The sequence below is a fragment of the Scyliorhinus canicula genome, chromosome 14 (genome assembly GCF_902713615.1).
Source record: "Scyliorhinus canicula chromosome 14, sScyCan1.1, whole genome shotgun sequence".
NCBI lineage: Eukaryota > Metazoa > Chordata > Chondrichthyes > Carcharhiniformes > Scyliorhinidae > Scyliorhinus > Scyliorhinus canicula.
The window spans coordinates 3,707,816-3,730,043 of NC_052159.1; the positions used below are offsets into that span (position 1 = coordinate 3,707,816).

The 22,228-nt window shown below is 53.9% G+C and overlaps 1 protein-coding gene across 1 annotated transcript in view; it reads left to right on the plus strand.

Annotated features, from left to right (window-relative positions):
• The window catches only part of trpc2b (transient receptor potential cation channel subfamily C member 2b), a 47,663-nt gene extending 28,853 nt beyond the window's left edge, over positions 1-18,810 (plus strand). The window contains exons 11-13 of the mRNA XM_038818988.1: positions 8,198-8,270; positions 14,272-14,404; positions 18,485-18,810. Of these exons, the coding sequence (XP_038674916.1) occupies positions 8,198-8,270; positions 14,272-14,404; positions 18,485-18,810 (532 nt within the window). The remainder of the gene's footprint in view (positions 1-8,197; positions 8,271-14,271; positions 14,405-18,484) is intronic.
• Positions 18,811-22,228: the final 3,418 nt, after the last annotated feature.

Consider the following 22,228-nt stretch of genomic DNA (forward strand, 5'->3'; position numbering starts at 1 on the left):
TGGACAAGTCCCCAGGTCAGGATGGGATCTATCCCAGGTTACTGAGGGAAGTGAGAGAGGAAATAGCTGGGGCCTTAACAGATATCTTTGCAGCACCCTTGAACACGAGTGAGGTACCGGAGGACTGGAGAATTGCTAATGTTGTCCCCTTGTTTAAGAAGGGTAGCAGGGATAATCCAGGTAATTATAGACCGGTGAGCCTGACGTCAGTAGTAGAGAAGCTACTAGAGAAGATACTGAGGGATAGGATCTATTCCCATTTGGAAGAAAATGGGCTTATCAGTGAGAGGCAACATGGTTTTGTGCAGGGAAGGTCATGTCTTACCAACTTAATAGAATTATTTGAGGAAGTGACAAAGTTAATTGATGAGGGAAGAGCTGTAGATGTCATATACATGGACTTCAGTAAGGCATTTGATAAGGTTCCCCATGGTAGGCTGATGGAGAAAGTGACATCTCATGGGGTTCAGGGTGTACTAGCTAGATGGATAAAGAACTGGCTGGGTAACAGGAGACAGAGAGTAGTGGTGGAAGGGAGTTTCTCAAAATGGAGAACCGTGACCAGTGGTGTTCCACAGGGATCCGTGCTGGGACCACTGATGTTTGTGATATACATAAATGACCTGGGGGAAGGTATAAGTGGTCTGATTAGCAAGTTTGCAGATGATACTAAGATTGGTGGAGTAGCAGATAATGAGGGTGGCTGTCAGAGAATACAGCAGAACATAGATAGATTGGAGAGTTGGGCGGAGAAATGGCAGATGGAGTTCAATCCAGGCAAATGCAAGGTGATGCATTTTGGAAGATCCAATTCAAGAGCGAACTATATGGTAAATGAAAAAGCCGTGGGGAAAATTGATGTACAGAGAGATCTGGGAGTTCAGGTCCATTGTACCCTGAAGGTGGCAACGCAGGTCGATAGAGTGGTCAAGAAGGCATACAGCATGCTTGCCTTCATCGGACGGGGTATCGAGTATAAGAGTTGGCAGGTCATGTTACAGTTGTATAGGACTTTGGTTCGTCCACATTTGGAATACTGCGTGCAGTTCTGGTCGCCACATTACCAGAAGGATGTGGATGCTTTGGAGAGGGTGCAGAGGAGGTTCACCAGGATGTTACCTGGTATGGAGGGTGCTAGCTATGAAGAGACGTTGCGTAGATTAGGATTATTTTTCATTAGAAAGACGGAGGTTGAGGTCTACAAAATCATGAGAGGTATGGACAGGGTGGATAGCAACAAGCTTTTCCCAAGAGTGGGGGTGTCAGTTACTAGGAGTCACAAGTTCAAGGTGAGAGGGGAAAAGTTTAAGGGAGACATACGTGGAAAGTTCTTTACGCAGAGGGTGGTCGGTGCCTGGAACGCATTGCCGGCAAAGGTGGTAGAGGTGGGCACGATAGCGTCATTTAAGATGTATCTAGACAGATGCATGAATGGGCAGGGAGCAGAGGGATACAGATCCTTAGAAAATAGGCGACAGTTTAGGTAGAGGATCTGGATCGGCGCAGGCTTGGAGGGCCGAAGGGCCTGTTCCTGTGCTGTAATTTTTCTTTGTTCTTAACACCATATTCCTTTATTCTCCAAAAAACTCTCTATCTTTATCTTGAAATCTTTATCTTCAAACCCACGACCACTACTATCTAGAAGGACAAGAGCAGCAGATACCTGGGAACCCCACCGACCTGGAGGTTCCCCTGCAAGTCACTCACCGTCCTGACTTGGAAATATATCGCCGTTCCTTCACTGTCGCTGGGGCAACAGCGTGGAACTCCCTCCCTAACTGCATGGACTGCAGTATAATGTTCTGGCAGATGCAGCATAATGTGGGTAAATGTGAGGTTATCCACTTCGGACAGAGAAACAGAATGGCAGAGTGTTAGTTAAACGGTGATAGATTGGGAAATGTTGATGTACAGAGGGATCTGGGTGTCCGAGCTCCCCCCGTCACTGAAAGCAAACACGCAGGTACAGCAAACCTTGGTGAGACCACAGCTGGAGTATTGTGCGCAGTATTGGAAACGATATACTTGCCGTAGAGGGAGTTCAGCGAAGGTTCACCAGACTGAATTCTGGGATGGCCGGATTGTAGTATGAGGAGAGGCTGGGCCGACTGGGTCTGTATTCACTGGGGTTCAGAAGGAATGGGGATCTCATTGAAAGGTATAAAATTCTAACAGAGCTGGACAGAGTGATGTTGGGACGCTGTTTCCTCTGGGCTGGGGGTCTAGAACAAGGGGTCACAGTCTCAGGATCCGGGGTGAGATGAGGAGAAACCTCTTCACTCAGGGTGGGGAACCTACGGAATTCTATCCCATTGAAGGCAGCGGAGACCAAGTCACTGAATATATTTAAGAAGGAAATTTCTAGACTTTAAATAATAATAATAATCTTTATTGTCACAAGCAGGCTTACATTAACACTGTGATGAAGTTACTGTGAAAATCCCCTAGTCACCACTCTCTGGCGCCTGTTCGGGTACACAGAGGGAGAATTCAGAATGTCCAATTCACCTAACAGCTCGTCTTTCGGGACTTGTGGGAGGAAACCGGAGCACCCGGAGGAAACCCACGCAGACAAGGGGAGAACGTGCAGATTCCACACAGACAGTGACCCAAGCCGGGAATCAAACCTGGGACCCTGGAGCTGTGAAGCAATTGTGCTAAGCAGACAGAGTGAGAGAGAAAGAGACAGTGAGAGAGCGAGGGACAGAGAGAGCGAGAGAGAGACACACAGAGTGAGAGAGATCTGTGGAGAGCGCTGGAGTGTGGTGATGAGCTGGAGGATCAGCCACAATTATATTGAATGGCAGGCTCGATGGGCCGAATGGTCAACATCCTGCTCCTATTTTCTATATTTCTGTGTCTTGACCATCCACAAACCTGCCTACATCTGGTTGAAGTCTATAACTCTCCTCACAGTTCACAATGATTCCAAATCTTTGATCAATTTGAAATCATGCTTCCTGCGCACAAATCTATCTCATTAATATATATTAGCAAGGAGCTGAACGCCAATTCCTGGGAAACTCCAGTATAAACTCCCCCAGTGCGAAAAACACCAGCTGTCTGCTGCTTGGGTTTCTGATCACTCAGCTAGTTCCCTATCCATATCGCAGCCTTCCCTTTATTATTTCCTTTTAAAAGTACTTTAATTCCAAATTTTCAACATATTTACAATTTACAACAGACACAAAAACTCCCCAACACATTAAGCCCCCACTCCCCCCCTCCGGTCCCCCTGCCCCTCCTCAGCAGTCAACAGTAACCCAACTCCCCAAAATGCAAAATGAACAAACCCCAACCTACTGGACCACCCCTCATTCGCCCACCCACCCCCTCAGCAGAAGCTTCAGCTTCTGCAGGGTCAGAGCCTCCAGCTGGTCACCCCCCCTCGCCACGTCAAGGCACAGGGTGGACAACCTCACCTCCATCCCAACAAGACCCGCCCTCGAGTAATCAGCGAGGTGAAGGCGAAAACATCTGCCCCCACACCCGCCTGCAGCTCGGGCCAGACCGACACCCTGAATATGGCTCCACACCCACATGTTAAACCCCCAAAATGATGCTGAACACCGCCCTCCAAAACCTTTCCAGCTTTGGGCAGGCCCAAAACATATGCACCTGACTTGCCAGGCCCCTCCCACATCGCTCACAGACACCCTCCATCCCCTCAAACAGCCGGCTCATCCGAGACTTTGTGAGGGGCGCCATGTACACTACCATCTGCTGTATCAACCCCAGCCTCGCGCATTCGCCCTCCACAGCACCTCGCATCACAAACTCCTCTAGCACCACGCCAACCCCTCCAGCACCACGCCAACCCCTCCATCACCACGCCAACCCCTCCAGCACCACGCCAACCCCTCCATGGACACCCGAACCAACTCTCCTCCAGCCCAACCCCTCCATGGACACCCTACCCAACTCTCCTCCAGCACCACGCCAACCCCTCCATGGACACCCTACCCAACTCTCCTCCAGCACTACGCCAACCCCTCCATGGACACCCTACCCAACTCTCCTCCAGCACCACGCCAACCCCTCCATGGACACCCTACCCAACTCTCCTCCAGCACTACGCCAACCCCTCCATGGACACCCTACCCAACTCTCCTCCAGCACCATGCCAACCCCTCCATGGACACCCTACCCAACTCTCCTCCAGCCCAACCCCTCCATGGACACCCGATCCAACTCTCCTCCAGCCCAACCCCTCCATGGACACCCGATCCAACTCTCCTCCAGCACCATGCCAACCCCTCCATGGACACCCTACCCAACTCTCCTCCAGCACCATGCCAACTCCTCCATGGACACCCTACCCAACCACGCCAACCCCTCCATGGACACCCTATCCAACCACACCAACCCCTCCATGGACACCCTATCCAACTCTCCTCCAGCACTATGCCAACCCCTCAATGGACACCCTACCCAACTCTCCTCCAGCACATCGCCAACCCCTCAATGGACACCCTATCCAACTCTCCTCCAACACTACGCCAACCCCTCCATGGACACCCTATCCAACCACACCAACCCCTCCATGGACACCCTACCCAACTCTCCTCCAGAGCCATGCCAACCCCTCCATGGACACCCTATCCAACTCTCCTCCAGAACCATGCCAACCCCTCCATGGACACCCTACCCAACTCTCCTCCAGCACATTGCCAACCCCTCCATGGACACCCTATCCAACTCTCCTCCAGAACCATGCCAACCCCTCCATGGACACCCTACCCAACTCTCCTCCAGCACATCGCCAACCCCTCAATGGACACCCTATCCAACTCTCCTCCAGCACTACGCCAACCCCTCCATGGACACCCTACCCAACCACGCCAACCCCTCCATGGACACCCTACCCAACCACACCAACCCCTCCATGGACACCCTACCCAACTCTCCTCCAGCACATCGCCAACCCCTCAATGGACACCCTATCCAACTCTCCTCCAGCACTACGCCAACCCCTCCATGGACACCCTACCCAACCACGCCAACCCCTCCATGGACACCCTACCCAACCACGCCAACCCCTCCATGGACACCCTACCCAACCACACCAACCCCTCAATGGACACCCTACCCAACTCTCATCCAGAACCATGCCAACCCCTCCATGGACACCCTATCCAACTCTCCTCCAGCACCATGCCAACCCCTCCATGGACACCCTACCCAACTCTCCTCCAGCACTACGCCAATCCCACCATGGACACCCAATCCAACTCTCCTCCAGCACCACGTCCAACCCAATTCACCTTAAACCCCTCCATGGACAGCCTATCCGCCTCCAAACTCCTCCTGTAAATCGCCAGACAGCCCCCCCTCTCCAACCCTCCCACTGATAGCTCCGCCTCCAACAACGAGGAGGAAGACGCTATTGGGAAGACCTTCCTCACAAAGTCCAGCACCTGTCTATACCTGAAACTGTCGCCCTGCGTCAGCCCAAACTTCTCAATCAGCCCCTCCAAATTCGCAAATCTCCCTCCCAGAAACAGACCCTTCATCTCGCTAATCCCCTTCCCTTCCCATCCCCGGAACCTTGCGGCCATCCTGCCCGGCTCAAACCCATGATTCCCCCTAATCGGCATTCCCCCCAACCAAGCTCCAAGCGTAAAATGCTGCCCAAACTGCCTCCAGATCTTCAGCGTGACCACCACCATCGGACTCACTGAATACTTCCCCAGGGCCATCGGGAGCAACGGCATTGCCACCGCTCTCAACCCCCTGCAGGAGCCCGCCTCCACCCTCACCCACACAGCCCCAGCTCCCTACCCCGCCTCCCTACCCCGCCTCCACCCTCACCCAGAAAGCCCCACCTCCCTACCCCGCCTCCAACCTCACCTCCCTACCCCACCTCCCTACCCCACCTCCCTACCCCACCTCCCTACCCCACCTCCCTACCCCACCTCCCTACCCCACCTCCCTACCCCACCTCCCTACCCCACCTCCCTACCCCACCTCCCTACCCCGCCTCCACCCTCACCCACAGAGCCCCACCTCCCTACCCCGCCTCCCTACCCCGCCTCCCTACCCCGCCTCCCTACCCCACCTCCCTACCCCGCCTCTACCCTCACTCACAAAGCCCCACCTCCCTACCCCACCTCCCTACCCCGCCTCTACCCTCACTCACAAAGCCCCACCTCCCTACCCCACCTCCCTACCCCACCTCCCTACCCCGCCTCCCTACCCCGCCTCCACCTCACCCACAAAGCCCTCCCCCCGACCCCAGCCCTTGATTTTCTCTGCATTCGCTGCCCAAAAAGACCGACAGGCATTGAAACAAGAATCATAGAATTCACAGTGCCGAAGGAGGCCATTCGGCCCATCGAGTCTGCACCGGGCCTTGGAAAGAGCTCCCTACGTAAGCCCACACCCGCCCAGCCCCACACCGCCACCCTATCCCCGTAACCCCAACTAACGCAACCTTTTTGGACACTAAGGGCAATTTATCACGGCCAATCCACCTAACCTGCACATCTTTGGACTGTGGGAGGAAACCGGAGCACCCGGAGGAAACCCACGCAGACATGGGGAGGATGTACAGACTCCGCACAGACAGTGACCCAAGCCGGGAATCGATCCGGGACCCCGGTGCTGTGAAGCAACAGTGCTAACCACTGTGCAACTGATTTGCCCACAACAACAAATATTGGGGTGAAATATTTACTACCTGCACCCTGCCTGCCAACGACAAACCAGCCCCACCCCCCCTACAAACCAGCCCCCACCCCCTCACAAACCACACCCCCCCCACAAACCAGCCCCACGCCCCCCACAAACCAGCCCCCTCCCCCTACAAACCACACCCCCCCACAAACCAGCCCCCACGCCCCCCACAAACCACACCCCCCTCACAAACCAGCCCCCACCCCCTCACAAACCACACCCCCCCCACAAACCAGCCCCCACCCCCTCACAAACCACACCCCCCCCCACAAACCAGCCCCACGCCCCCCACAAACCACACCCCCCTCACAAACCAGCCCCCACCCCCTCACAAACCAGCCCCACGCCCCCCACAAACCAGCCCCCTCCCCCAGAAACCAGCTCCCACCCCCCCAGAAACCAGCCCCCACCCCCCAGAAACCAGCCCCCTCCCCCCACAAACCAGCCCCACACCCCACACAAACCAGCCCCCTCCCCCACAAACCAGCTCCCCACCCCCCCCAGAAACCAGCCCCCACCCCCCAGAAACCAGCCCCCACAGTCCCACAAACCAGCCCTCACCCCCTCACAAACCAGCCCCCACAGTGCCACAAACCAGCCCTCACCCCCTCACAAACCAGCCCCACGCCCCCGCACAAACCAGCCCCCTCCCCCCACAAACCAGCTCCCAACCCCCCACAAACCAGCCCCCTCCCCCACAAACCAGCTCCCACCCCCCCAGAAACCAGCCCCCACCCCCCAGAAACCAGCCCCCTCCCCCACAAACCAGCCCCACGCCCCACACAAACCAGCCCCCTCCCCCCACAAACCAGCCCCCACCGTCCCACAAACCAGCCCCCTCCCCCCACAAACCAGCCCCCACAGTCCGACAAACCAGCCCCCACCCCCTCACAAACCAGCCCCACGCCCCCCACAAACCAGCCCCCTCCCCCCACAAACCAGCCCCCACCCCCCCCAGAAACCAGCCCCCACCCCCCAGAAACCAGCCCCCTCCCCCCACAAACCAGCCCCACGCCCCACACAAACCAGCCCCCTCCCCCCACAAACCAGCCCCCACTGTCCCACAACCCAGCCCCAACCCCCCACAAACCAGCCCCCACCCCCCTACAAGCCAGCCCCCACCCACCTACCATCCAGCCCCCAGCCCCATCCCATCACAAACCAGCCCCCACCTCCCTACAAACCAGCCCCCACCCCCTCAGAAACCAGCCTCACCCCCTCACAAACCAGCCAGTGTCTCCGCAATTACATTTTTAATAATAATAATCTTTATTATTGTCACAAGTAGGCTTACATTAACACTGTAATGGAGTTACTGTGAAAAGCCCCTAGTTGCCACATTCCGGCGCCTGTTCGGGTACACTGAGAAAAAATTCAGCATGTCCAATTCACCCAACAGCACGTCATGGGACTTTTCCCACTACAAGAGCAGAAAGGCCTCCAAACTCATCAAAGCACAAGTTATCTATTGTCATTGATGGGATTTCACTCTGTGCGCCTTTTTCTCCTTTTCTCACTCCAGGTGGTTTTTTCGAAAGTTGTGTTGCTGTTTAACCCCGAAGAAAAAAGAATATCCACCACTGCCATCATCAATTGTAAGTGAAAGAGTCATTCCTTCCTTCCTTCCTTCCTTCCTTCCTTCCTTTGCCACCTTTTATTTAAGACACTGACTCTCACTGGGGTACGGGTCCTACACACACTGACTCTCACTGGGGTACGGGTCCCACACACACTGACTCTCACTGGGGTACGGGTCCCACACACACTGTCTCTCACTGGGGTACGGGTCCCACACACACTGACTCTCACTGGGGTAGGGGTCCCACACATACTGACTCTCACTGGGGTATGGGTCCCACACACACTGACTCTCACTGGGGTACGGGTCCCACACACACTGACTCTCACTGGGGTACGGGTCCCACACACACTGACTCTCACTGGGGTACGGGTCCCACACGCACTGACTCTCACTGAGGTACGGGCCCCCACACACACTGACTCTCACTGGGGTACGGGTCCCACACACACTGACTCTCACTGGGGTACGGGTTCCACACACACTGACTCTCACTGGGGTACGAGACCCCCACACACTGACTCTCACTGGGGTACGGGTCCCACACACACTGACTCTCATTGGGGTACGGGTCCCTCACACACTGTCTCACACTGGGGTACGGGTCCCACACACACTGACTCTCACTGGGGTAGGGGTCCCACACATACTGACTCTCACTGGGGTATGGGTCCCACACACACTGACTCTCACTGGGGTACGGGTCCCACACACACTGACTCTCAATGGGGTACGGGTCCCACACACACTGACTCTCACTGGGGTACGGGCCCCACACACACTGACTCTCACTGGGGTACGGGTCCCACACACACTGACTCTCAATGGGGTACGGGTCCCACACGCACTGACTCTCACTGAGGTACGGGCCCCACACACACTGACTCTCACTGGGGTACGGGTCCCACACACACTGACTCTCACTGGGGTACGGGTTCCACACACACTGACTCTCACTGGGGTACGAGACCCCCACACACTGACTCTCACTGGGGTACGGGTCCCACACACACTGACTCTCATTGGGGTACGGGTCCCTCACACACTGACTCTCACTGGGGTACGGGTCCCACACACACTGACTCTCACTGGGGTACAGACACACACACACTGACTCTCACTGGGGTACGGGTCCCACACACACTGACTCTCACTGGAGTACGGGTCCCACACACACTGTCTCTCACTGGGGTACGGGTCCCACACACACTGACTCTCACTGGGGTAGGGGTCCCACACATACTGACTCTCACTGGGGTATGGGTCCCACACACACTGACTCTCACTGGGGTACGGGTCCCACACACACTGACTCTCACTGGGGTAGGGGTCCCACACATACTGACTCTCACTGGGGTATGGGTCCCACACACACTGACTCTCACTGGGGTACGGGTCCCACACACACTGACTCTCACTGGGGTACGGGTCCCACACACACTGACTCTCACTGGGGTACGGGTCCCACACGCACTGACTCTCACTGGGGTACGGGTCCCACACACACTGACTCTCACTGGGGTACGGGTTCCACACACACTGACTCTCACTGGGGTACGAGACCCCCACACACTGACTCTCACTGGGGTACGGGTCCCACACACACTGACTCTCATTGGGGTACGGGTCCCTCACACACTGTCTCACACTGGGGTACGGGTCCCACACACACTGACTCTCACTGGGGTAGGGTCCCACACATACTGACTCTCACTGGGGTATGGGTCCCACACACACTGACTCTCACTGGGGTACGGGTCCCACACATACTGACTCTCAATGGGGTACGGGTCCCACACACACTGACTCTCACTGGGGTACGGGCCCCACACACACTGACTCTCACTGGGGTACGGGTCCCACACACACTGACTCTCAATGGGGTACGGGTCCCACACACACTGACTCTCACTGGGGTACGAGACCCCCACACACTGACTCTCACTGGGGTACGGGTCCCACACACACTGACTCTCACTGGGGTACGGGTTCCACACACACTGACTCTCACTGGGGTACGAGACCCCCACACACTGACTCTCACTGGGGTACGGGTCCCACACACACTGACTCTCATTGGGGTACGGGTCCCTCACACACTGACTCTCACTGGGGTACGGGTCCCACACACACTGACTCTCACTGGGGTACAGACACACACACACTGACTCTCACTGGGGTACGGGTCCCACACACACTGACTCTCACTGGAGTACGGGTCCCACACACACTGTCTCTCACTGGGGTACGGGTCCCACACACACTGACTCTCACTGGGGTAGGGGTCCCACACATACTGACTCTCACTGGGGTATGGGTCCCACACACACTGACTCTCACTGGGGTACGGGTCCCACACACACTGACTCTCACTGGGGTACGGGTCCCACACACACTGACTCTCACTGGGGTACTGGTCCCACACACACTGACTCTCACTGGGGTACGGGCCCCACACACACTGACTCTCACTGGGGTACGGGTCCCACACACACTGACTCTCACTGGGGTACGGGTCCCACACACACTGACTCTCACTGGGGTACAGACACACACACACTGACTCTCACTGGGGTACGGGTCCCACACACACTGACTCTCACTGGGGTACGGGTCCCACACACACTGTCTCTCACTGGGGTACGGGTCCCACACACACTGACTCTCACTGGGGTAGGGGTCCCACACATACTGACTCTCACTGGGGTATGGGTCCCACACACACTGACTCTCACTGGGGTACGGGTCCCACACACACTGACTCTCATTGGGGTACGGGTCCCACACACACTGACTCTCACTGGGGTACAGACCCACACACACTGACTCTCACTGGGGGACCCACACACACTGACTCTCACTGGGGTACGGGTCCCACACACACTGACTCTCACTGGGGTACGGGTCCCACACACACTGACTCTCACTGGGGTAGGGGTCCCACACACACTGACTCTCACTGGGGTACGGGTCCCACACACACTGACTCTCACAGGGGTACGGGATCCACACACACTGACTCTCACTGGGGTACGGGTCCCACACACACTGACTCTCACTGGGGTACGGGTCCCACACACACTGACCCTCACTGGGGTACGGGTCCCACACACACTGACTCTCACTGGGGTACAGACCCACACACACTGACTCTCACTGGGGGACCCACACACACTGACTCTCACTGGGGTACGGGTCCCACACACACTGACTCTCACTGGGGTATGGGTCCCACTGTTGCACGTTTTACTTGAGTGTTACGTGTTTTATTGGAGTGTATTAACACGCCTCCGTTTAAAGGCCGTGTGCTTAACACTACTACGGCTCTGTGTATGTAATTCTGCTCAGGAGTCGCCAGGTGCCGTATTTAGACACCTCACAAGTACATCAAGGTCAGGTTCAAAGTAATAAATCTGTACACCGATTAGTAAGTTCAAACGATTGATATTTATTATAACAAATATAATAAATACTCATGCATACGCTAAAGAGACTAAGTTACTTCTAAACTAAACGTCTAAAATACTTATCTAAACAGGAACAGGCAAGGTCAGGGAGCGAGGCCTTCGTCCCATTCTTGGTCTGCAACTCTCAAAGTGTTAAAGGTCGTCAGGGTCTAGCAAGTCTGGCTCACGTAGCGATCGTTGTGGTGACACTTACAGTTCGATGGCTGGTGGCTCAACAGCTGCTGATGGAACTGGAGTCAGGATGCGATGTATCAGCAAAGCGATGAAGACAGCAGAGAGCCGGAGCCAAAACAACAGACCGGACCATGTGCGGGGTCTACTTTTATAGGTCCCCCAAAGTCCGTGCCTCTTCGGGGTGGTCTCTACCTGCTGTATATTGATTGGGCCTTCTCCCAATCGATATTTTCCAAACCCCCCAATCTGAGGGTCGCTTCTCGATGGATGGGGCGGTCTCTATGGTGCTTTGTGATGGATACTTATGGTGCCGTTTCGTCTGGGCATCTACTCAAAGTATCCATTCAAACCTAAATGTTTCTATTGTGTGGGCCTAGATCTGGATCACCTCATTACTATGTAAATCGTTGTTGCCATTTACACCTTTAGCTGAGATTCTGCACCTGGCCACAAACTGGTTTCTGTACGTGCAGAATGCTAATTATCCTTCTGCAAACTGCTTGTCCTTGCTAAGACTGTTTTCTCCCTGCAGCCTTAGCAGTTCTCCATTTTGTAGCCCAGTGTCCATCTTAGGTGGCTACACCACACACACTGACTCTCACTGGGGTATGGGTCCCACACACACTGACTCTCACTGGGGTATGGGTTCCACACACACTGACTCTCACTGGGGTACGGGTCCCACACACACTGACTCTCACTGGGGTACAAGTCCCACGCACACTGACTCTCACTGGGGTACAAGTCCCACGCACACTGACTCTCACTGGGGTACGGGTCCCACACACACTGACTCTCACTGGGGTATGGGTCCCACACACACTGACTCTCACTGGGGGACGGGCCCCACACACACTGACTCTCACTGGGGTACGGATCCCACACACACTGACTCTCACTGGGGTATGGGTCCCACACACACTGACTCTCACTGGGGTACAAGTCCCACGCACACTGACTCTCACTGGGGTACAGACCCACACACACTGACTCTCACTGGGGTACGGGTCCCACACACACTGACTCTCACTGGGGTACAGACCCACACACACTGACTCTCACTGGGGTACAGGCCCCACACACACTGACTCTCACTGGGGTACAGACCCACACACACTGACTGTCACTGGGGTACAGACCCACACACACTGACTCTCACTGGGGTACAGACCCACACACACTGACTCTCACTGGGGTACAGACCCACACACACTGACTCTCACTGGGGTACGGGTCCCACACACACTGACTCTCACTGGGGTACGGGTCCCACACACACTGACTCTCACTGGGGTACAGACCCACACACACACTGACTCTCACAGGGGTACAGACCCACACACACTGACTCTCACTGGGGTACGGGTCCCGCACACACTGACTCTCACTGGGGTACGGGTCCCACACACACTGACTCTCACTGGGGTACGGGTCCCGCACACACTGACTCTCACTGGGGTACGGGTCCCACACACACTGACTCTCACTGGGGCACGGGTCCTACACACACTGACTCTCACTGGGGTACAGACCCACACACACTGACTCTCACTGGGGTACGGGTCCCACACACACTGACTCTCACTGGGGTACAGACCCACACACACTGACTCTCACTGGGGTACAGGCCCCACACACACTGACTCTCACTGGGGTACAGACCCACACACACTGACTGTCACTGGGGTACAGACCCACACACACTGACTCTCACTGGGGTACAGACCCACACACACTGACTCTCACTGGGGTACGGGTCCCACACACACTGACTCTCACTGGGGTACGGGTCCCACACACACTGACTCTCACTGGGGTACAGGCCCCACACACACTGACTCTCACTGGGGTACAGACCCACACACACTGACTGTCACTGGGGTACAGACCCACACACACTGACTCTCACTGGGGTACAGACCCACACACACTGACTCTCACTGGGGTACGGGTCCCACACACACTGACTCTCACTGGGGTCCCACACACGCTGACTCTCACTGGGGTACGGGTCCCTCACACACTGACTCTCACTGGGGTACGGGTCCCGCACACACTGACACTCACTGGGGTACGGGTCCCGCACACACTGACTCTCACTGGGGTACGGGTCCCACACACACTGACTCTCACTGGGGTACAGACCCACACACACTGATTCTCACTGGGGTACGGGTCCCACACACACTGACTCTCACTGGGGTACAGACCCACACACACTGACTCTCACTGGGGTACGGGTCCCACACACACTGACTCTCACTGGGGTACAGACCCACACACACTGACTCTCACTGGGGTACGGGTCCCACACACACTGACTCTCCGTAGGTAAGTTGAAGATGCTGTCTAAGTGTAAGATGTTGTTATTCTCAGGCTAACTCAGGAGTGTGCGGTGAAGGAGGCGGGACTAGAAGCCGAGCCTCCTACCGTCTGCAGGTGATCAAAACGCTGGTGCAGAGATATATTGAAACCTCACGGCAGGAGTTTGCAGAGAAACAGCGGAAAGGTGAGTGAGGGAGGCGGTAATCAGCGGGGGGGGGGGGTGAGCAGGCCGGAGGGGGGGCAGATTTGGAAAGGTTAGAATTGGGTCAGCTACCTGACCTGTTCGCATTTCTTGTACATTCTCACCACGAGATGCCTCAATGTTGGAATGACCCTGTATCCAGCCGGGGCTGTAACACTGAACACACAATTGGAGGCAGTTTGTTGATGTTGCTGGGATTCTCCTAATGGCCATTCAGCCCCTCCAGCCTGTTCCACCATTCAATAACATCCTGCTGATCAGATTGTGACCCCATAATCTTCACACTCCCCCCCCCCCCCCCCCCCCCCCATATCCTTTGATCCTCTCATTAGTCATGAATATATCTGCCACTGCCTTAGCCACATGCAAGGATTCTCTCTGAGGGAGAGAGTTCCAAAGGTTCACTACCTCCGGGAGAAGACATCCCTCCTCACCTCCATCAACGGGAAACCCCTGATTTTTTAACCGTGTCCCCCTTGTTCCAGTGTCTCCCTCGTGGGGAAATACCCTCTCGAATCCACCCTGCTAAAGTGAGCTATTGACGTTTTCCCACATTATACCCCTCTGTCAAATTTTTGCCCAATCACATCATTTAATTTAAAGATGGTATAACAGGGCACGTAGACAAATGCAGGCAGAGTCAACATGGTTTTGTGAAAGGGAAATCATGTTTAACCAGTTTGTTGGTGTTTTTTGAGGAAGTAACATGGGCTGTGGATAAAGGGTAACCGGGTAGATGTACTGTACTTAGATTTCCAGAAGGCATTTGATAAAGTGCCACAACTAAGGTTCCTGTGGAGAATAAAAGCTCTTAGTGTAGGGGTAACATATTGGCGTGGATGGAACATAAGAACATAAGAACTAGGAGCAGGAGTAGGCCATCTGGCCCCTCGAGCCTGCTCCGCAAATTCAATGAGACCATGGCTGATCTTTTGTGGACTCAGCTCCACTTTCCGGCCCGAACATCATATCCCTTAGAACATAGAACGATACAGCGCAGTACAGGCCCTTCGGCCCTCGATGTTGCACCGACATGGAAAAAATCTAAAGGCCATCTAACCTACACTATGCCCTTATCATCCATATGCTTATCCAATAAATTTTTAAATGCCCTCAATGTTGGCATGTTCACTACTGTTGCAGGTAGGGCATTCCACGGCCTCACCACTCTTTGCGTAAAAAACCCACCTCTGACCTCTGTCCTATATCTATTACCCCTCAATTTAAGGCTATGTCCCCTCGTGCTAGCCACCTCCATCCGCGGGAGAAGGCTCTCGCTGTCCACCCTATCTAACCCTCTGATCATTTTGTATGCCTCTATTAAGTCACCTCTTAACCTTCTTCTCTCTAACGAAAACAACCTCAAGTCCATCAGCCTTTCCTCATAAGATTTTCCCTCCATACCAGGTAACATCCTGGTAAATCTCCTCTGCACCCGTTCCAAAGCTTCCACGTCCTTCCTATAATGAGGCGACCAGAACTGTACGCAATACTCCAAATGCGGCCGTACTAGAGTTTTGTACAACTGCAACATTACCTCATGGCTCCGGAACTCAATCCCTCTACCAATAAAGGCCAACACACCATAGGCCTTCTTCACAACCCTATCAACCTGGGTGGCAACTTTCAGGGATCTATGTACATGGACACCGAGATCCCTCTGCTCATCCACACTACCAAGAATTTTACCATTAGCCAAATATTCCGCATTTCTGTTATTCTTTCCAAAGTGAATCACCTCACACTTCTCCACATTAAACTCCATTTGCCACCTCTCAGCCCAGCTCTGCAGCTTATCTATGTCCCTCTGTAACCTGCAACATCCTTCCGCACTGTCTACAACTCCACCGACTTTAGTGTCGTCTGCAAATTTACTCACCCATCCTTCTGCGCCCTCCTCTAGGTCATTTATAAAAATGACAAACAGCAACGGCCCCAGAACAGATCCTTGTGGTACGCCACTCGTAACTGAACTCCATTCTGAACATTTCCCATCAACTACCACTCTCTGTCTTCTTTCAACTAGCCAATTTCTGATCCAGATCTCTAAATCACCCTCAATCCCCAGCCTCCGTATTTTCTGCAATAGACGACCGTGGGGAACCTTATCAAACGCTTTACTGAAATCCATATACACCACATCAACTGCTCTACCCTCGTCTACCTGTTCAGTCACCTTCTCAAAGAACTCGATAAGGTTTGTGAGGCATGACCTACCCTTCACAAAACCATGCTGACTGTCCCTAATCATATTATTCCTATCTAGATGATTATAAATCGTATCTTTTATAATCCTCTCCAAGACTTTACCCACCACAGACGTTAGGCTCACCGGCCTATAGTTACCGGGGTTATCTCTACTCCCTTTCTTGAACAAAGGGACCACATTTGCTATCCTCCAGTCCTCTGGCACTATTCCTGTAGCCAATGATGACCTAAAAATCAAAGCCAAAGGCTCAGCAATCTCTTCCCTGGCTTCCCAGAGAATCCTAGGATAAATCCTATCCGGCCCCGGGGACTTATCTATTTTCACCTTGTCCAGAATTGCCAACACTTCTTCCCTACGCACCTCAATGCCATCTATTCTAATAGCCTGGGTCTCAGCATTCTCCTCCACAATATTATCTTTTTCTTGAGTGAATACTGACGAAAAGTATTCATTTAGTATCTCGCTTATCTCCTCAGCCTCCACACACAACTTCCCACCACTGTCCTTGACTGGCCCTACTCTTACCCTAGTCATTCTTTTATTCCTGACATACCTATAGAAAGCTTTTGGGTTTTCCTTGATCCTACCTGCCAAAGACTTCTCATGTCCCCTCCTTGCTCGTCTCAGCTCTCTCTTTAGATCCTTCCTCGCTTCCTTGTAAATATCAAGCGCCCCAACTGAAACTTCACGCCTCATCTTCACATAGGCCTCCTTCTTCCTCTTAACAAGAGATTCCACTTCTTGGTAAACCACGGTTCCCTCGCTCGACCCCTTCCTCCCTGCCTGACTGGTACGTACTTATCAAGAACATGCAATAGCTGTTCCTTGAACAAGCTCCACATATCCAGTGTGCCCAACCCTTGCAGCCTACTTCTCCAACCAACACATCCTAAGTCATGTCTAATGGCATCATAATTGCCCTTCCCCCAGCTATAACTCTTACCCTGCGGGGTATACTTATCCCTTTCCATCACTAACGTAAAGGTCACCGAATTGTGGTCACTGTTTCCAAAGTGCTCACCTACCTCCAGATCTAACACCTGGCCTGGTTCATTACCCAAAACCAAATCCAATGTGGCCTCGCCTCTTGTTGGCCTGTCAACATATTGTGTCAGGAAACCCTCCTGCACACATTGTACAAAGAATGACCCATCTAATGTACTCGAACTATATCTTTTCCAGTCAATATTTGGAAAGTTAAAGTCTCCCATAACAACTACCCTGTTACTTTCGCTCTTTTCCAGAATCATCTTCGCCATCCTTTCCTCTACATCCCTAGAACTATTAGGTGGCCTATAGAAAACTCCCAACAGGGTGACCTCTCCTTTCCTGTTTCTAACCTCAGCCCATACTACCTCGGAAGAAGAGTCCCCATCTAGCATCCTTTCCGCCACCGTAATACTGTCCTTGACTAGCAGCGCCACACCTCCCCCTCTTTTGCCCCCTTCTCTGAGCTTACTAAAACACCTAAACCCCGGAACCTGCAACAACCATTCCTGTCCCTGCTCTATCCATGTCTCTGAAATGGCCACAACATCGAAGTTCCAGGTACCAACCCATGCTGCCAGTTCCCCTACCTTATTTCGTATACTCCTGGCATTGAAGTAGACACACTTCAAACCACCTACCTGAACACTGGCACCCTCCTGCGAAGTCAAATCTGTGCTCCTGACCTCTATACTCTCAATCTCCCGTACCCTAAAACTACAATCCAGGTTCCCATGCCCCTGCTGAATTAGTTTAAAACCCCCCCAAAGAGCACTAACAAATCTCCCCCCCAGGATATTGGTGCCCCTCAGGTTCAGATGTAATTCCTTTTTTCTTCAAAAAACTATCTAACCTTATCTTAAAAGCTTGGCTAGCTGACGGGAAACAGAGATTAGGCATAAATGGATCATTTTCTGGTTGGCAGGATGTGAGTGATGTGTCAAAGGGCTCAGTGCCGGGTCCTCAACTGTTTACAATTGATATAAATGACCTGGATGGAGGGAGTGGTGATATTGTTGCAGAGTTTGATGATGACACAAAGATGGGTGGGAAAGTTAGCTGTGGAGGGGACAGAAGGAGGCGACAAAAATATAGATATGGGTTATGTGAGTGGGCAAACATCTGGAAAACGAAGCATAATGTGGTCATTTGTATCATTATCCATTTTGGCAGGAAGGATAAAGAAGCTTAATTTCTAAATGGCGAGAGATCGCAGAGCTCAGGTGCAGAGGGACCTGGGTGTTCCTGTGGTTGCAAATAATTAGGACAGTTAATAGAGGGAATAAAGAAATTGAATACGTCAGTAAGCAGGTTGTACTGCAGTTATACAGGATCTTGCAGCTACCACATCTGCAGGATTGTGTACAGTGTTGGTTTCCTTATTTACGGAATTTGTTAGAAACAGTTGAGGATCATACAGCTCCCCTTCTCAACACTGTCAAAACACAAAGGCCACTTCTCATACATCCAAGCACATCAACACAAACACAGAGCCAGGCTTTAGAATAGAATAGAATAGAACAGCACAGAACAGGCCCTTCGGCCCTCGATGTTGTGCCGAGCAATGATCACCCTACTCAAACCCACATATCCACCCTATACCCGTAACCCAACAAACTCCCCCCCTTAACCTTACTTTTTAGGACACTACGGGCAATTTATCATGGCCAATCCACCTAACCCGCACATCTTTGGACTGTGGGAAGAAACCGGAGCACCCGGAGGAAACCCACGCACACACGGGGACAACGTGCAGAATCCGCACAGACAGTGACCCAAGCCGAGAATCGAACCTGGGACCCTGGAGCTGTGAAGCATTTATGCTAACCACCATGCTACCGTGCTGCCCATAAATTTAGAGTACCCAATTATTTTTTCCAATTAAGGGGCAATTTAGCGTGGGGCAATCCACCTAACCTGCACATCTTTGGGTTGTGGGGGTGAAACCCACGCAGACACGGGGAAAATGTGCAAACTCCACACGGACAGTGACCCAGAGCCGGGATTCGAACCCGGGTCCTCAGCGCCGTAGGCAGCAATGCTAACCACTGTGCCACCGTGCTGCCCTGTACAAGGCTTTGCTCACAACTCAATCGATTGATTTTGAGTCGCCTGAGCCCCACATTAAACATATCATTATCGAGACACCAATCCTGGCTGGATTTCAGTTTTCTATCTTCTTTTGAAGCTGCGTCTCCGATAGTGTGTTCTTCCTGTCAGACACTGTGCATTATTAATGTAACACCAGCCAGTGCTCCTGTCTGCACCACACGCACTTCTCAGTCACAGGGTTCGGGCTTGAAGTCCCAGTCCGGCCAACTGAGCGCAAAATTTAAAATTTCACTCCTGTGCAGTACTGAGGGAGTGCTGCACTGTCAGAGGGTCAGTACTGAGGGAGCGCTGCACTGTCAGAGGGTCAGTACTGAGGGAGTGCCGCACTGTCAGAGGGTCAGTACTGAGGGAGAGCCGCACTGTCAGAGGGTCAGTACTGAGGGAGTGCTGCACTGTCAGAGGGTCAGTACTGAGGGAGTGCTGCACTGTCAGAGGGTCAGTACTGAGGGAGTGCCGCACTGTCAGAGGGTCAGTACTGAGGGAGTGCCGCACTGTCAGAGGGTCAGTACTGAGGGAGCGCTGCACTGTCAGAGGGTCAGTACTGAGGGAGCCCTGCACTGTCAAAGGGTCAGTACTGAGGGAGAGCTGCACTGTCAGAGGGTCAGTACTGAGGGAGAGCTGCACTGTCAGAGGGTCAGTACTGAGGGAGTGCTGCACTGTCAGAGGGTCAGTACTGAGGGAGTGCTGCACTGTCCAAGGGTCAATACTGAGGGAGTGCCGCACTGTCAGAGGGTCAGTACTGAGGGAGTGCTGCACTGTCAGAGGGTCAGTATTGAGGGAGTGCTGCACTGTCAGAGGGTCAGTACTGAGGGAGTGCCGCACTGTCAGAGGGTCAGTACTGAGGGAGTGCTGTACTGTCAGAGGGTCAGTACTGCGGGAGTGCCGCACTGTCAGAGGGTCAGTACTGAGGGTGCGCTGCACTGTCAGAGGGTCAGTACTGAGGGAACCCTGCACTGGCAGAGGGTCAAAACTGAGGGAGTGCCGCACTATCAGAGGGTCAGTGCTGAGGGAGTGCTGCACTGTCAGAGGGTCAGTACTGAGGGAGTGCTGCACTGGCAGAGGGTCAGTAGTGAGGGTGCGCTGCACTGTCAGAGGGTCAGTACTGAGGGAGTGCTGCACTGTCAGAGGGTCAGTACTGAGGGAGTGCCGCACTGTCAGAGGGTCAGTACTGAGGGAGTGCTGCACTGTCAGAGGGTCAGTACTGAAAGAGCGCTGCACTGTCAGAGGGTCAGTACTGAGGGAGTGCCACACTGTCAGAGGGTCAGTACTGAGGGAGTGCTGCACTGTCAGACGGTCAGTACTGAGGCAGTGCCGCACTGTCAGATGGTCAGTGCTGAGGGAGTGCTGCACTGTCAGAGGGTCAGTACTGAGGGAGTTCTGCACTGTCAGAGGGTCAGTGCTGAGGGAGTCCTGCACTGTCAGAGGGTCAGTACTGAGGGAGTGCTGCACTGTCCAAGGGTCAATACTGAGGGAGTGCCGCACTGTCAGAGGGTCAGTACTGAGGGAGTGCTGCACTGTCAGAGGGTCAGTGCTGAGGGAGTGCTGCACTGTCAGAGGGTCAGTACTGAGGGAGTGCTGCACTGTCAGAGGGTCAGTACTGAGGGAGTGCTGCACTGTCAGAGGGTCAGTACTGAGGGAGTGCTGCACTGTCAGAGGGTCAGTACTGAGGGAGCCCTGCACTGTCAGAGGGTCAGTACTGAGGGAGTGCTGCACTGTCAGAGGGTCAGTACTGAGGGAGTGCTGCACTGTCAGAGGGTCAGTACTGAGGGAGTGCCGCAATGTCAGAGGGTCAGTGCTGAGGGAGTGCTGCACTGTCCAAAGGTCAATACTGAGGGAGTGCTGCACTGTCAGAGGGTCAGTACTGAGGGAGAGCCGCACTGTCAGAGGGTCAGCACTGATGGAGCGCCGCACTGTCAGAGGGTCAGTACTGAGGGAGTGCCACAGTCAGAGGGTCAGTACTGAGGGAGTGCTGCACTGTCAGAGGGTCAGTACTGAAGGAGCGCCGCACTGTCCGAGGGTCAGTACTGAGGGAGCGCCGCACTGTCAGAGGGTCAGTACTGAGGGAGTGCTGCACTGTCAGAGGGTCAGTACTGAGGGAGCGCTGCACTGTCAGAGGGTCAGTACTGAGGGAGTGCTGCACTGTCAGAGGGTCAGTACTGAGGGAGTGCCGTACTGTCAGAGGGTCAGTACTGAGGGAGTGCTGCACTGTCAGAGGGTCAGTACTGAGGGAGCCCTGCACTGTCAGAGGGTCAGTACTGAGGGATTGCCGCACTGTCAGAGAGTCAGTACTGAGGGAGTGTTGCACTGTCAGAGGGTCAGTACTGAGGGAGCCCTGCACTGTCAAAGGGTCAGTACTGAGGGAGAGCTGCACTGTCAGAGGGTCAGTACTGAGGGAGAGCTGCACTGTCAGAGGGTCAGTACTGAGGGAGTGCTGCACTGTCAGAGGGTCAGTACTGAGGGAGTGCTGCACTGTCCAAAGGTCAATACTGAGGGAGTGC